Below are 17,269 nucleotides of genomic sequence, written 5' to 3'. Positions count from 1 at the left end.
GACTTTAGGAGACGTAGGAATGGAATTACCTCTTAACGCCGAGAGACACTTAAACGGACTTTTGGTTTCTCAGTTGCTTGGTCTCCCCTGGTGTTCAAACATGCCGTCCATCTCCGCCTCACCTGGGCTCACACACCACTCGTGTGCCACCCTGTAACACCAGCTCTGTGTGAGCTGACCCAAGCCCAGGGTTCAAGTTGATGGGCCTCAGCAGCCGGGAGTCGCGTCCGATCGAAGGGCTCTTTAAGTGCTGCACCTGCGCCTCCTTCTCCAGTTGTGCCACCTGAGGAACGCGTCCCGTTGAGGTCCGGGCCCTGAGGTGGAACAATGAATGAAATACAACTCGATATGCACGTGCAGCGGTCAATGGGCTATCGTGTATAAGGAGCCTGAGCCAGCTAGTGTGGGACGCAAGGCGTGAACAGACCCCGGGCAGGGCGTCAACCCATCGTAGGTGGGCGAACACAACGCTAGTAGTAATATTGTTTATATTATCATGAATAACATTGTCAGAAGTTTTTAAAAATAATAATAATAAAAATGATGATTATTATTAATAATTATATTATTATTATTATTATTACTATTATTAGAGAGTCATGGTGGTGCAGTGGGTAGTGCTGCTGCCTTGCAGTAAGGAGAGACCTGGGTTTGCTTCCCGGGTCCTCCCTGCGTGGAGTTTGCATTTTCTCCCCGTGGGTTTTACTCCGGGTACTCCGGTTTCCTCCCACAGTTCAAAGACATGCAGGTGAGGTGCATTGGTGATCCTAAATCGTCCCTAGTGTGTGCTTGATGTTTGTGTGTGTGTGTGCCATGCAGTTGGCTGGCGCCCTGCCCGGGGTTTGTTTCCTGCCTTGCGCCCTGTGTTGGCTGAGATTGGCTCCAGCAGACCCCCGTGATGCTGTAGTTAGGATATAGTGGGATGGATGGATATTATTATTATTATTTTATTATTATTGTGGAATCGGTTCAAGCTGTCAGTAACAACCGATAAAAGTCTCTTAAGTTTGTGCCGTGCCTTATAGCTTGCAGCGAGGAAGATGAGTTTCACATTAAACATTTAAACAGTTTTTAATGCCAGTTTTGTGTTTAATTGCAGGTGGTTTGCCATGTGGTAAACGCAGCAACTATTATAATTATTAGTAGTAACAGTATCCATCTATCCATTATCCAACCCACTATATCCTAACTACAGGGTCACGGGGGTCTGCTGGAGCCAATCCCAGCCCACCTCAGGGCGCACACACACCAAGCACACACTTGGGACAATTTAGAATTGCCAGTGCATCTAACCTGCATGTCTTTGGACTGTGGGAGGAAACCCACGAAGACACGGGGAGAGCATGCAAACTCCATGCAGGGAGGACCCGGGAAGCAAACCCGGGTCTCCTAACTGGGAGGCAGCAGCGGTACCATGCAGCCTTTTAACAGTATTTTTATTATTATCATTAATAATAGTAGTAATAATAATATCATTTATTTTATTATTATTAGTAGTAGTAGTAGTCAGTGCCAGTTCTGGGCATTGGCTGTGCAGGTAAGTGCACAGGGCGCCCTCTAGTGGACAGGACGCATTACTTCAGCAATATGTAAAGATTCCTTCCTGTATTCTGTTTAGAAAAAAATGTCCTGACCTGACCAGAGCACAAAAATGTTTATGTCGTGCACCTCAGCAGCGCCCGCACTGTCTGCACTCTGCACAGCATAATCTATACGTGTGTGCCACGTGCGGGACTGTGAGGCAGAGCTGCTTCAATTTTGCCAGTTAGCCGCTGCCAGGACCAGGAATCAGGACTCAAACACAAACCCCGGTCTTCCCATGTGAAGTGCAGCCTGCCAGACAGACACACAGCTGCTTCCCAGCTCTCCTCCTCTTCAAGTGTGGCGCTGCAGGGTGAGTGAGTGAGTCCAGGCACCTTCCTCATGCCATCACTCTCACCCGCTTGGCTTGTTCCTTAGGTCGGTAGGTAGTGAGGTGAGACTGGGAGTGAGCCTGGGGACAGGAGATCCTGGAGGGAGGAGCACTGGCACAGCAGCGGGGACACTGTGGCCTGCACTGCACCACCAGGTATTTTTAACCAACGTACACTCCAGCGGGACACATTTATCACTACACAAGCACAGTGCCAGTTGTCCCTCCTCCCAAAAAGGCCCAGTCAGACCTTGATAGGAACGCGCTGGCACAAGAAATGCAGGTTCTCCTTGATTTTTTCCTAAAGCTAACATGACCACACTGGAACTGTTATCTTTCTTATAAGAAATGAATCTAAATGAAGTATATCCAAATATTCTATTTCCATGTATGTGTTTTTAATGAAATAAGTGATTATTCCCATTTTGGCGATGTCGTTTATTCTTCTCTTTTTGTGGCACGTTCCATAATTATTCAAAAGCAGCATTCAGTCTGAATTGCTCACCTGGTAGCCATCAGATGGCAGTTGGTCTTTCGGTGGACTGCAGGCTTTCATCACAGCCTTGATGTACAGAATACACTGAGGCAAGCTGACCCAAAAGTGATGGAGAGAAACACACATCCAGTTTGGAGAAACTGGTGTGGCCGTCTGTGGTCGCTCCTCGTTCTATATGTTTGGGCGCGAGGGACCAGTGACGTACGGTGAGGTTCACGGCTGGTGACTCCTTCAGAGGCAGATGTACAAATATATGAACCCCAAAGAGTCGCTTATTGACTATTCAGTTGTCAGCCAGCCTGCATACACCTGGACTACTGGTTATATTTCATATCTCACCTCAATCTTTACACACATAGACAGGTAAGGCTAAGAAAGAATGGTGAGACAGAGAGAGAAAGAGAGAGAACGGAGAGAGAGTGGGAGAGATAGAGAGCAGAGAGAGAGAGAGAGGGAGAGAGAGACAGAGAGAGAGAGAGACAGAGAGAGGGAGAGAAAGAGAGAGAGAGAAAGAGAGAGAGAGAGAATGAGAGAGACAGAGAGAGGGAGAGAAAGAGAGAGAGAGAGAGAAAGAGAGACAGAGAGAGAGAGAGAGAGAGAGAGAGAGAGAGCGCGCATTTCCTCCTCACCCTCCGTGTGTTCTAATTTTGCTGTCCCGATTCCACAATTCAAAAAAGGTTTTCAATTTTGACCTTAATTGAAATATTTAGTTTTTTTAAAAGCTTTTCATTCTGATGCTTTAATCGATTTTAATACAGACTGTTCAACAAAAGGATGACAAGAAAAACAAAAGAATATTTTACTTAAGGTCAAAATGGAGTTTTTAAATATTGGATTGTTTTTTTTTTCCTTAGTCTTATCCCATTTTTTAAAAAATTGAAAACCGTTTATGGTCTTTACCTTGATTTGTAAATGAAGTCCATGCGCCTTTCTTTCTGCATGAAAATTTCCGCCACTTTCTTGTAAAAGTCCTGCTTATTTTCCTTTAGTTTTAAATGTATTAATCTTCCATTTTGGCAGTCAGTTGGAACAAAAAATAAAAATAAAAATAAACGGAGCGCTGCGGTGCACGTGACTTTCTGATGTTGGTAACTTATCGGCGCCTCTGCGCAGAAGAGCAGCTGCAAGACGAGCGCGTGTTGGACTCACATGCGCCCCCTTCAGGTCGGCACGGTACTGTCTGCCTCGCCTTGTGCCTTTCCTCTTCGGTTTTATGTCCGATCAGCAAGACTACATATGTCAGACACATACATTAAAGATATTAGCCAGAGTGGAGTGTCGGGGTGTATAATAAACGTGTCTGCAGACATTATATTGGTGACATCCATAGAAACAGCGACAGGCACGCGCCAATCACACGCATCAACCCCGTGTGCCGCACCTCGCGTTTCTCCTGTGTATTTGAACAGGAAATGCGCCAATGCAGCGATTTTGACTATCAAAATGATCGAAATTATTGGAATCATACAGAAATAAAATATCACAGACCAGGGGACACATTTATTTTATGTTATCATTATTAGTTTTTTTACTTTTCATGATCATTTGCCTCCCCTGTCCGCACGTCCCTGCATATGAGGGACAACATCCAACGTCCTCAACACAATCAGGATTTGCGCCGGGCACCTCCTGATCGCAGGGCACAGTTTGGCTGCGGCGAGGAAGTCTGCAGCAGGCTGCCCAGTCCTCACAAATGGAAAGAAGAGCAATGACAGTGGACGCTCCCGAATGGTCCCCGATCCAAGCATGGCAAGCTGCCATGATCATAGTCTTCTAATCCAGACACTCAATACCTTTGGCACAGGATCGTTAAAAAAAAAAAAGGTGCAATTTCAAAGCTTGTAGAATTGGTACCCACATGGCACAGAGACTCCCCACTGATGTCCACTTCATTCCATGGGCACACAATCAAGTGAACAGTCCGGTCAGACAAAGACACATCAGCACACACAGGGTGACCTCCCAGTGGCCAGTGCCAGCCTTCAAGTCTAAGAAATAAGAGACGTTTGCTATCAGGTCCTGTGAAAATGTCTGCAGGCCGATGCCCGAGCTGGACGTCACATTGCTGTTGGCTTCGATCCATGTGACGAAGGAGGTGACGCGTGAGTACACCCCCGGCTTGTAGGCCTCGGCGCAGCCCACTCCCCAGCTGACTATGCCCGCCTGCACCCAGGAGCCGTCACTTCTCTTGCAGACCAGCGGGCCCCCAGAGTCGCCCTGTAGAAAGAGACAGAGAGAGGGCAGCAGTGAGTGGCACAGCGGGCAGAACGAGACCGTTTAGTGAATTTGGAGTTATTAGCTGAACTTATTTAGACATTCAAAGAGATGAGAAACAAACCATTCACCTAAAACGCAAATGTGGGGGATGACGATCATAAATACGGGACACTGCAGCTGGCGCGGCTGGGACTCCAAACTTACAAATGAATGGATGGAGAAATACAGAAAAATAAAGTCACGTAGAAATGTGTACCTTACACAAATGGCAGTCAGTGATTTTCTTACCCACTTTGGCCAGAACAGGCTTGCAGGGGCTGCTGGAGCCAACCCGGCCAGTTTAGGGTGCAAGGCGGGAACAGACCCTGGACTGGGCACCAGTCCATCACAGGGTGACCACTCACACCCAACCCAATTTAGCATTGCCAATCCACCCAACCTGCATGGCTTTGGACTGTGGGAGGAGACTAGACATGGGGAGAACATGCAAACTGGGATGGTCCTGGGATGGTAACCTTGGTCTCCTTATTGTGAGGCAACAGTGTCACCGTGTTGCCCTTTCTAGAACGTGTCAGGCCATAAGCCTTTGATGAAGACCAAAAATCAAGGTTCTAGTCCCAGTAGTTACACTTTATTCCCCGGTCAGATGTTTTCTCTACGAGTTTCTTGTTCTCAACATTCTGCATTATGCACTTGATGCTCAGCAGATGTCGCACACTCCTTTTTTCTTTCTGCCGGGTCATTTTGCTTGCCTGTCACTTTGATGTAAAAAACCAACAAACGCTTGTCAGGTTACTGAGGTCGTCGCAACTTGAAATTTTCTGAACTTCCAGAATGTATCAGGCCATAAGCATCTGATCATGTCTGAGCTCAAAGTTCCAGACTCAGCAGTTACATGAGGACCAACAGTCACATGAATTTCTTCATCTTTCTTGTTCTTGCATTCTGTATTCTGCACTTGACGTTCATCAGATTGTTCTGCTCTTCATCTTCTTCTTCTGCTCTTCATCTTCTTCTTCTTGTATTATGGTGTTCTTCGTCATGTTATTGGCTCCCACCGGCAATTTGCTTAACGCTCGGCAGATGTCACTGGTGTTTTTTTCTTCTTTCTGCCTTGTGGCTTCACTTGTCTATCATCACTTTGCTGTAGGAAACCCACCATTGCAGGTCAGTTTGGTGAAATTGCTGCTGCCGCAAAGTTTTGCATCACCAGAGCATATCAGGTCATACGTTGTCAATCAAGACCAAGCTCAAGGTTCTGGCCCCAGTAGTTACACATGGACCAACATTTGTATGCATTTCTCCATCTTTCTTGGTCTCCCTTTCTGCATTCTGCACTTGGCACTGCTCGTTTTGTTCATCCTATTATGGTGTTCTTTGTCACGTCATCATTCTCTGTGATTTGCTTGATGCTCAGCAGATGTTGCTGCTCTTCAATTTCTTTCCAACATGCCTCTTAATTTGCCTATCACTTTGTTACTGGAAACCCACAAGTGCAGGGCTGTCTGGCGAGGTTGCTGCTACCTGAAATTGGTTACGTCACCAGAGCATATCAGGTCATATGCCGTCAATCAAGACCAAGATCAAGACATTCTGGCCCCAGTGATTGACACATAACCTTTGCATTTTATATGTACTGTATATAAGTAACACAACCTAAAATTTAATTCCTCATACCCTTTTCATGATAGAGTCCATCCTGACATTACTGGGAACAAGCCAGTATCAAGCCCAGGACAGGGGGTCAGTCTCAGCAAAGGTAAAAGAAATAAGAAATATTTCCGTCATGACATGCATTGCTAACCCAAAGCAGGCGGCCATTGTATCAGTATGGACTACCATCACCCATCTCCCTACCTGGCAGGAGTCCTTCCCACCCTTCAAGTCGCCGGCACATATCATGTCGCTGAGTATGGTGATCTTGTTACTGCTGTATAAGATGGCACAGGTGGCGGGGTTGATGATCGGGACTTGGACTTGTTGCAGAGTGCCAGGGCTTGGGAGTGCAACTGGGAAAAGCACAAACAAGGATTAGGTAGAGACAACCACTGTGATTGCACTTTTGAACTGCCTTGCCTGCGATAAAAAGATTTAATAGCCATTACTCCTCACTTTTTTTGTTGTAAATGATCTCAGATATTAGGAAAGACACATAAATGACAAAGAAATGAATCAGATCACCTTAATGAAAGGAAAAGTGTCTGTGTATCTGTGTGTCCATCCGGTTGCTGTGTCTCTGTTATTCGAACAGATGGCACATCAGAAACATTAATGCTGCTTTTACGAATCCCATACCAAATGGCATGTAACAGAGACACATGCATCGCATTTGCCATTCCAACAGATGGTGCATCACAAACATTTATAGCAATGCATTTTACTACTACACATGCTTGTGATGTGCCAACTGTTGGAATAACAAAAAAAGTCATTTTATTAATATAATGCATTACAAAATACTTTTTAATTAATTACTCACTACTGTGAGGCAGCAGCGCTACCACTGGACCACCATGCTGGCCCAATCAAGAATATCTAGACTTAAATCATTTACACCAAAGCACACGCTTGAAAATTTTGAATATCTCAGGCAACTGTTCTTGCATATTACGTACCTCATGCACTAAATCCTTACATTTCTAAAGAACGCCCTGAATTGTGGTGGCTTACGTGGATTTTGACTGCTGTGTTACATTTTGACCAGTGTAGGCCCTGAAGCCTGCTGCTTGTGTTTGGGATCAGGCTGATGATTCCTGCTGGTGAGGCCCTCGCTGCGGGTCTGGCATGTGACTTGAAGCCCACCACACTTTTTGGGTTTGGAGACCCTGATAAATCCCAATGTCTGTGTACTTTGACCTCAATTTTTGTCTCATGTTTGAGCTAGAGATTGACCCTGGTGTTTAGTTAATTCATTCATTTATTTGTTTGTTTATGCATATTTTGCTGCCTTCAGACAGGGACGTGCGGTCAGGGGAGGCGGTCATTATGAAAAGTAAAAAAGCTAATAATTCTAACATAAAATAAACATGTCCACTGGTCTGTACTATGAATTTGTTTTCTGTTTGATTTCAATAATTTTGATCATTTTTATTCCCACCCTGCTTCTTTTAATTTAACCTGTTTGTTGTCCGGTACAAATCTTGTAATCGATATTGAACCCACTTCCTATTGTCCAAATGACTTGACGTTTTGCACGCTTACTCACTTCCGATGACAAGACACGAATCAATAATCAGTTTCACTAATTGATCAATTAATTCATGTTAATTAGGAAATGAAATTTGGATATGAAAAATAATTCAAGATTTCACCAATAGATGGTGCTAGTAACATATAGAAATATTAAAGGAAGTGTTAACATATTGATGACAAAATTATACTGAAACAAACCCAAGACTAAAAAGTTGAAAATAATAGATAGATAAAAAATAATTTTTAAAAACCCTGCTTATATTAAGTTAAAAAGTGTGCTAAAAAGTAAAAAACAAGTCTCATACATCACTCGCAACATAAAAGCGTGGGCACTTTGGCTAAGATTTTATTGATTGATGAAAAGCGTTTTATTGTGCGAGTGATGTATGAGACTTCTATTTTACTAAATATAAGCAGGGTTTTTATTTATTAAACATTTGTCAATGTATTGTCTTTATTAGAAATTCTACATTAACTGTGATCTTCTTTCCCTAATGCATTTTTTTTATTAATTTTATTCTAATCATTCCATACAAATAGATCGATTTTTACAAAGAATAGGATTGAAAACAACCACCCCTGAGAGAGAGAGAGAGCGAGCGAGGCCAACAGAGCAGAACTTAAGGCTTGAGAACTTACTTAAATTAATGAGTTTAATAGGCCAATAGAGATGAATGGAGAAGAAGAGGAGATGCAGACAGAGTTACTTCCTCGGTGCTTTAAGAGCTTATTCGAAAATATTACTGATCAGATCCTACCAGGTTTTGAAAAAAATCTGCACAGATCCTCTCACTGAGTATTTGATTTTTTTTCAATTTCAAATAGTAGAACACATCGGTTAGCCTCTGACTTAAAAGAGGAGAGTTTGAGTTCTTCCAGTTTAGCAAAATAAGCCTGCGTGCCACTAGTGTAGTGAAGGCAATCACAGTTTGTTTGTCCTTCTCCACTTTAAGCCCCTCTGTGAGCCTGTGGTGTTATGGGTCCACAGCTCATTGGGCAAAGGCCATTTTTAAATAATCACCGCACCCGAGGCGGCTTCGTGAGGGCGGGCGATGTTGTAGCGAGCCGCGGGGCAGTCGTCGATGTGGGCGTTTCTCGCCGTGTGCACAGGTGAGGAACTGCCCACATTCGTGATTGCTCCCGTGGCTAATGCTACAGCTGTGATGGCCCCTCACGTTATAAAAAAAGAAGCGCAAGTCGGTTGAAGGGGGAAAGAAACGATCGGAGAGAAAAAGGAAAGGAAAGAGGACGGAGGTTACCGAGAGCAGATGAGGAGGCAGGTCGGTGAAAGAGAGAGAACGAACGAGCGCTCACGGGCAGCTGCGAGGGCCTGGGGTGTTGGGCCTACACCCAGGCGTTTGAGTTGGATGTCGCTCCCGCTGAGCGATTATGTAGCGGGAGTGACCAAGGGAAGGCGACTGGCCGCAGAGAGGCCGCGGAAAGGCAGCGGAAGTCGGGAGACTTGGTGGTTGGAATCCCCAACGTGGGCGACCTGGCCGTTGGTGGAAACCAAGTTCTCCGAGGCTGGGATGAGTGCCATACCGGAGCCAGGGATCGGGAGGTCTCCAGTCTCGAATGTGTGTTGTAGGAGGGCAGCTGCATAGAGAGTGTGGCTCCTCTGTTGCGAAGCCTGGACAGGGAGATGCAGGGGAGTCACATGTTAAAAGAAGCACCGAGCTTGTTTGTTGTTTTAAGACTGCTTCCTAAAGAAGATTTTTAACCTCTCGTTTTAAAGGATTGTTTTTTCTATTTATTGATTTTAACCTCCACGTTCTTTTATTGGATTATTTATTGAATGAACTGCACTATTTATTGGAACACTGTTTTGTTTTGATGGACAATTTTAAATAAAAGCCCTATTCACTTTTTGCACCACCCCTTGCTCAATTGTTTGTTTGCCTCCATTGACTAGCTCATCGGTGACATTACCGACGGTGTTGGGTTCAAGGGTTCCCAAAATCAGATGGGAGTGTGGAGCCAGAACCCACATCGTCACAGAGCCCACCAAACGCAGCTGTTAATGGGTTAGGAGGGATTGTGAGACCAAAGCTGTCTGAAAGGTAACTGGTCCAGAATGATGTTAATTTGGTGCAGGCCCAAAACATGTGACCCAGTGAGGCTGGGACTTGATTACAGCGTTCGCAGGTTGGCTCTCGCCCTGGAAACATTTTGGGCAGTTTTAAGTGAGACAGATGTGCTCGATTATATCATTTTGAGTTGTATAATTGTATGCTTTGCGCATAAGGAGCTCGAGTGAATTCTCTGCATTGCTATTTTCCACTCCTTTTCTGATATGTTGAGTGAGAGATCTTTTTCCCATTGTCCTCTTGGATCTTTAAAAAGGGAGGGACTGTAACATAATTTTATATATTGCAGAGGTGGTGTCTAAGTCCTTGAAATTGAGCAATATTTTTTCCGGCATGGAGGAGGGTGCAAGATGAGGAAAATCTGGAAGGTTTTGTTTAACAAAGTTCCTAATTTGAAGACAGTGAAAGAAATGTGTGGCTGGAAAAATTTCTTATAAAATTCTGCAGGGTAGCCATCAGGGCCTGCTGCTTTCCCGCCTTGAAGTGACTTTATAGCATTTAGTAATTCTGATAGCGCCAGAGGTTTATCGAGTTCCTCCGAACTAAAAGTATCTACTGTATTTGTGGTATCTGTACTGTAACCAGAAATGCATTCGATTGTGTGTTGTCTTCTTTAAACTCGGTAGAATATAAAGACTTGTAGTAGTCTCTAAATGTGTGCATTATATTTTTATGGTCAATGACTTCATCTCCGTTTGTGTTGGTGATTGCTGGGATTGCATTGTGAGCTTCTTGCTTGTCGATTTGTTGAGCTAAGAGCTTATTAGCGTTCTCTCCGTGTTCGTAGTAATGATTTATAAATTAGTTCTTCAGTTTCTTTAGTTGTCAAGAGGTTGAGTTCTGAATGCAGAGCTTGCCTTTTTCTATGTAGATCCTCGCTTGGACGCCTGGCATGTTCTTCATCTATTCTAGTAATTTCATTTTTTAGCTCTGATACTTTCTTGGTTTCTAATTTATTCCTGTGGGAAAGATACGAGATAATCTGTCCTCCTTTAGAGTTTCCCAGAGTATTCTTGCAGAAACCTGTGAGGATGTATTTGTCTCTAGGAAGAGACTGATTTGTTTGGATATAAATTCTGTACAATTCTCGTCTGCTAATAAAAGAGGGTTAAGACGCCATCTGCGAGGTGAGCGTGTGGGGCATAGGGACTTTAGCTCCAAGATCAGAGGTGCATGGTCGGAAATAACAATAGCATCGTACTTGCAAGATTTAATCGTAGGCAAGAAAATATTATCTATAAAGAAATAATCAGTTCTTGAGTATCAATGATGTACTGGTGAGTAGAAGGAATGTGTTCTTGAGTTTGGGTTTAGAAACCTCCAGGGGTCTGATAAGTTGTGGTCAGTTATAAACAGTGTTATTGTCTTTGCAGTGTTAGATGTCGTTCCCCCTGTGACGAGAGTCCTATCTATCTAAGAGTGGGTTTAAAAGTCCCCAGCCATTATAATTTTATGAGTGTTCATAATGGGAATGGATGCAAATACATTTTGTATGAATTCCTTATCATCGATATTAGGTGCATAAACATTTATCAAAATCATTTTACAGTTAAATAAAATGCCCATGACCATAAGCATGGTTTTTAAAAAAGTATTTTTTATATATATACTGTATTTTATAGTCCACATCGCTGAATTTGCACATTTCCTTTTCAAATACAGGCGAGAAACGCAAGGTGCGGCAGTGACGACTGCGCTCTCTTCACACACTGCAAATGGTGCGTGCCTGTCGCCGTCTCTCAGTGTGTCGCCGATATAAGTTTTGCAGACACGTTTATTACACACCCTGACTTTCCACAGTCTGGCTAATATCGCTAGGATTAGTTGCCGAGTCAACGAGTCTAGCATTCCTCCAAGCACAGAGGGAATGCCTGTGACGTGACAGTGAGATTTGTCACCATTAACAGCTGATTATCGCCCTCTATCCCTGGATGTCGACTTTAGTCGACATGCGCCCTCAACCCCTCCTGTCGACAAAAGTCGACATCCGCCCTAAAAGAGTTAATGAATGTGTCTGACATATTTAGTCTTACTGATCGGACATAAAACCGAAGAGAAAAGGCACATGTCGAGTGAGGCAGACAGTGCCGTGCCGACCTGAAAGGGGCGCATGTGAGCCCAACAGGCGCTCGTCTCGCTGCTGTTCTTCTACTCAGAGGCGCCGATAAGTTAGCGACATCAGAAAGTCACGTGCACAGCAGCGCTCCGTTTATTTTTGTTTTTTGTTCCAACTGACTGCCAAAATGGAAGATTACATATCTAAGCTTAAAAATTTCTCAAAACTGGACTTTCAGTCCAAAACAGGAAGTGAAAAATAACGGAAGCCCAACACCGGAGCTACAAGGTTTGCTTCAGACTAAGAGACAAAAGACTGATTGCTCTTTTCAGACGGAGGGGTCAGAACAGGACAGATCCACGACGAGCTTCCTCCTTGGCAATCATCTCTACTGAGGCGGAGAGACTTTTAAAAGTAAAGGAAAAGAAGGAGGACTCTAACAAGATTTTCGTGCAGAAGGATAAGCGCATGGACTTCACTTACAAATAAAGGTAAGACCATAAACGGTTTTCAGTTTTAAATAAAATGGGATCAGACTAAGAAAAAAAAATCCAATATTTAAAAACTAAATTTTGACCTTAAATAAAAAACGTTTCCAGGCCGAGATCCAACCTGCGAACGCTGCAATCAAGTCCCAGCCTCACTGGGTCACATGTTCTGGGCCTGCACCAAATGAACATCATTCTGGACCAAACATTTGAATTACCTTTCAGACGATCTTGGTGTCCCAATCCCTCCTAACCCATTAACGGCTGTGTTTGGTGCTCTTCCAGATGGGTTTAAAGTGGAGAAAGACAAACAAACTCGGATTACATTTACTACACTATTGGCACGCAGACTTATTCTGCTAAGCTGGCAGAATCCCAACTCTCCTCTTTTAAGTCAGCGGGTAACTGATGTGTTATTCTATTTGAAATTAGAAAAAATCAAATACTCAGTTAGAGGATCTGTGCAGAATGTTTTCTCAACATGGAAGGATCTAATCAGTAATATTTTAGAATAAGCTCTTAAAGTCCAGAGGAAGCAGTTATTTCTGCATTTCTTCTTCTTCTTCTTCTTCTCCATTCATCTCTATTGGCGTATCAAACTCATCAATTTAGGTTTGTTTACAAGCCTTAAGTTTTACTCCGTTGGCCAGGCTCTCTCTCTCAGGGGTGGGGTTGGGGGGGTCGACTTGTTCTCAATCCTACTTTTTGTAAAAATTGATTGATTTGTATGGAATGATTGCAATAAAATTAATAAAATATCAAATAAATAAATAAATAAAATATTGTGTTTTTCTTGTTTTCCTTTTGTTGAGCAGTCTGTATTAAAATGAATTAAAGCAGCAGAATGAAAAGCTTTTAAAAACAACTAAATATTTCAATTACCGTATTTACTCGTGTACCATGCGCTCTCGTGTAAGATGCACACCTTAATTTTTTTAAAGAAAAAATGTTTTGCCCCGTGTATGACGCGCGTTGTGATTGTATAGGAAGCGGGTGAGGTTGGAGTAAGACACCGACGTGAATAACTGTAATGGAGAATAATTATGTCTCATTTAATTCTTTCTGCACATGATACAGTATGTTGTATTGGAGTACTAACTGTAAGCAGTACCCCTACTGCAGAACGTTCAGTGTTTGTCGCACCATGCTGCGAAAGGTGGGAATGACAAGTAGCCCTGTGAAACGAGAAATGAAAGAACCGTACAGAGACAATCGGTAAAGGACTATAACAGCAAGTGGAAAAATATTGGGCTCACCAGACTATTCCAGTTTAATCATCATCTTCCGATTTGCTGCTGGATTCGGATTCACCATCGCTTCCCCATAAGGTGTCGTGTTCGCTTCCATCGATGCTGTTGGATATGCTGCAGTTTCTGAAGCTTTTCACAACCAAATCCTCTGGAATAAGCTTCCAAGCAGTGATCCAGGCACACATCTCCGCCAATGTTGGGGTTTTCATTTTGCCAGTTGTCATTGTGTCGTGTACCGCTGTTGCAGCCCATCCGGTATGCATTCTTGAAACATGAGCCTTTAACGGCCGATTGATGCAGACATCTAGAGGTTGGAGGAGTGAAGTCATGCCTCCAGGAATTATCATTTGATCTGTTTTCCAATCTTCCAGTCCTTCTTTAACACTTTCAGTTAAATGGCCACAAAAGCTGTCCATGACCAACATGTTTGGCATTTTCAGGAGACTGCCCGTCCAACGTTGCCACACACATTTCAAGCAGTCGATTACGAGATCATGGTCCATCCAACCCTTTTGTTGAGCGCTGACGATGATCCCAGGAGGAAACTTCTCATTTGTCTGCAAGGTCTTCCTTTTAAATATTACGTACGGCGGTAGTTTTTTTCCATCCGCAAGAATCGTCAACATCACGGTACACCACTGCTTCTCTCTGCCTCCTGTGCGTACCGGGACACTCTCGTCTCCGACTGCATTAACAGTTGTGTTTGAGGGGTTCTCAAAATAAACTGCGTTTAATCAGCATTACCAGTTTGCCCCATTAAATACGTTTTCCGCTGCCTCAACTGAATAATGTACAGTATTTTTGGAAAGCTAGTAACTTTTCTTCATATGCGTCTGGTAGACACTACAAAATGGTCATGCAGCGTGTTATTGATAAGCCATTCCTTCTCATGGAGCGGGCAACCCATTCGCGGCTTGCTTTGAACTGAGTGATGGGTATTTCACGTTCTTTTGCTATATCACGAGCTTTCATCTGAATCATTTCATCCAAGCTGATGCATGTCTTGAATGTAATCAGCGAGTGCAACTTCAGCTTGTGGAAACTGGGCATGTTTTCCGCAAAATGCCCGTCTGTTTATGTTGCATGACAAAAGTTTTTCTTTCTTCCATCGCCAATCTCGAACACATGACTCTGGAACATCGTACTTGCGACCTGCTGCCCGATTTCCTATCTTCTTTGCTTCCAAAATCACTTTTAATTTCTCTCCCAATGTGAAGGAGCGTAAACGCTTGCTACTATCCATTCTGAATGACGACACCAAACTGATTCAAAAACAAAGAAAACCCTACCCTACCATATTCCTTGTGTATGACACGTACCTGATTTTCTAATGCTAATTTTCGGAAAAAATGTGTGCGTGGTACACGCATAAATACGGTAAACTGAAAACTGAAATCTGTTTCTTTTTTTTGTGCACCACTCTGTACTTTAATTTGTATTAATGAGTGTGAATTGTGGAATTGCAACAGCAAATTGAGAACACACGGAAGGGGAGGAGCAAATCTGCTCTCTCTCTCTCGCTCCACTCTCTCCCTGTCTCTCTCTCTCTGTTTCTCTCCATCTCTCCACTCTCTCTCTACTCTCTCTCTCTCTCCACTCTCTCTCTCTCTCTCTCTCTCTCTCTCTCTCTCTTTCCTCTCTCTCTCTCTCCATCTCTCTCTCTCTCATCTCTCTCTCTCTCTCTCTCTCTCTCTCTCTCTCCCTCTCTCTCTCTCTCTCTCTCTCTCACCCCTCTCTCTCTCTCTCTCTCTCTCTCTCTCTCTCTCTCTCTCTCTCTCTCTTCTCTCTCTCTCTCTTTTCTCACTCTACTCTCTCTTTCTGCTCTCCCTCTCTCCAATCTCTCTCTCTGCTCTCCCTCTCTCCTCTCTCTGCTCTTCCACTCTCTCTCTCTCTCTCTCTCCACTCTCTCTCTCTCTTCTCTCTCTCTCCGCTCTCTCTTTCTGCGCTCTCTCTCTCTCTCTCCACTCTCTCTCTCATTCTTTCTTTTCCAGATATGCGCCTTACCTGTCTGTATAAAGAATGAGATATGAACCATAACCAGTAGTCAATGTGCATGCTGGCTGCCAATTGAATAGTCAATCAGCGTCTCATTGCGGTTCATGTATTTGTAACTCTGACCCTGAAGGAGTCACCAGCCATGAACCTCACCGCATGTCACTTCCTTCAGATGACCGCCAAGAAGGCCACTTGTATTACCAGTTCAAACGAGTGACAGTGGAGCACCCTGCTCTAACAATATGGTGGACCCAGAAGGGCGACGCTCTCACCTCCTTCCTTGACGTAGCCCCAGCCTGTCACCCAGCAGCTGTTTTGGGACGTGAAGACATCACTGGCGTTGGGCAGACATATGGGATGGATGAAGGCACTGTAGCTGACTCGCCGGTCCAGCTGCAGAAGGGAGGCATCCTTTCCCAAGGAGGGTGACGAGTATCCAGGGTACACGATGATGTTCCTCACGTTGCCCACCACCGTGTGAGAGCTCGGCTGGTCCGTGGTGTAGAGACCCAAGTAGACTGTAAATATGGAGCTGCTGTAGCCCCTGTGGGAATGGGACACGTTTCAAATGAGTGATCAGGACACAGAGCAGCGTGAGGTCTCTGGTGCTATGACTGATGTCCCTTTGTGGGGACAGGGCCCTGCCAGTGCACGTCAAAAGACGGTCGAGACCCCTAATGACTGAAGGACGGCCCCTGGAAGTCGGCATACCTACACGACACAGTGCGCGGCGCACAGCACCCACTGCTCGTTGATGAGCGATCCCCCGCAGATGTGGTGACCATTTCGATGGAGGCTCACCTGCCATGGCCAGGCCCCATCCGCAGCAGCTGTGCCCCCCACAATCCGACTGCTGGCTGTGGGGATACCACAGGCATCTGAAAAGAAAGAACAGACGTCGGACATCTCATTTTCCAGAATGCCCCCTTCGCTGCGATCGGGCAGTTTGGAGTCATCAGGAATAAAATTCACAAAGAGCTGCGGCCTCCGGGAGTGACGTCACAGCAGGACGAGGACAAACAAACCAAAAATGTGGCCGAGCGAGAAATGCGATCTCGAAATCAAGAGAGGCATGCGAGGAACAGGCCAGAATCAAAGCATTAGAGGACTTAGCGCGTGTGGAATAATTTGAACTCACTGGAAAAAGTGCCAAGTGACTCCTAAAAAGTACTGAAATAAAAAGCCATTGTCCCTGTGTCCCTGCGAGCCTTTGAGACGTCATCAGGTAAAGCAAAGCAAGTGTGACAAGAGATCAAGTGTTGCTTATTCTATACAAAGATCTACGAAAATGGCCTGGGACCCCTAGAAAAGACCCCCAAATCTTTGGATTCGAGGGATTCTTCACACTGGCCGTCTTCTTGAATTCGTATCACAAACATCCCCAATCGTGCAATCGGTCATTTAAATTGAGACAAGTCGTCACCCTGCTGTTTTGTGTCATCGTGTGTCTGACACTGAACGCGGACTCGAGAAAGCAAAGGACAGCAGCAGGTGGTCCGTGACAGAAGAGTGGCACCCGACTGTGATGGGCTGGCGACGTTTTAACATTTACTGGGTCGAAAAAATGAAATGACGG

At 44.4% G+C, this 17,269-nt stretch overlaps 1 protein-coding gene across 1 annotated transcript in view; it reads right to left on the bottom strand.

Annotated features, from left to right (window-relative positions):
* LOC120536353 overlaps positions 1 to 17,269 on the bottom strand; it is a 69,135-nt gene that overhangs the window by 49,213 nt on the left and 2,653 nt on the right. The window contains exons 3-7 of the mRNA XM_039764680.1: positions 16,409 to 16,571; positions 15,966 to 16,237; positions 6,483 to 6,634; positions 4,327 to 4,625; positions 123 to 314 (exon numbers count right to left, since the gene is read on the bottom strand). Coding sequence (XP_039620614.1) covers positions 123 to 314; positions 4,327 to 4,625; positions 6,483 to 6,634; positions 15,966 to 16,237; positions 16,409 to 16,571 — 1,078 coding nt within the window. The remainder of the gene's footprint in view (positions 1 to 122; positions 315 to 4,326; positions 4,626 to 6,482; positions 6,635 to 15,965; positions 16,238 to 16,408; positions 16,572 to 17,269) is intronic.

Source organism: Polypterus senegalus, chromosome 10 (genome assembly GCF_016835505.1).
Source record: "Polypterus senegalus isolate Bchr_013 chromosome 10, ASM1683550v1, whole genome shotgun sequence".
NCBI lineage: Eukaryota > Metazoa > Chordata > Cladistia > Polypteriformes > Polypteridae > Polypterus > Polypterus senegalus.
Note: the sequence above shows the minus strand (reverse complement) of the source record. Positions and strands in the feature narration are given on the sequence as shown.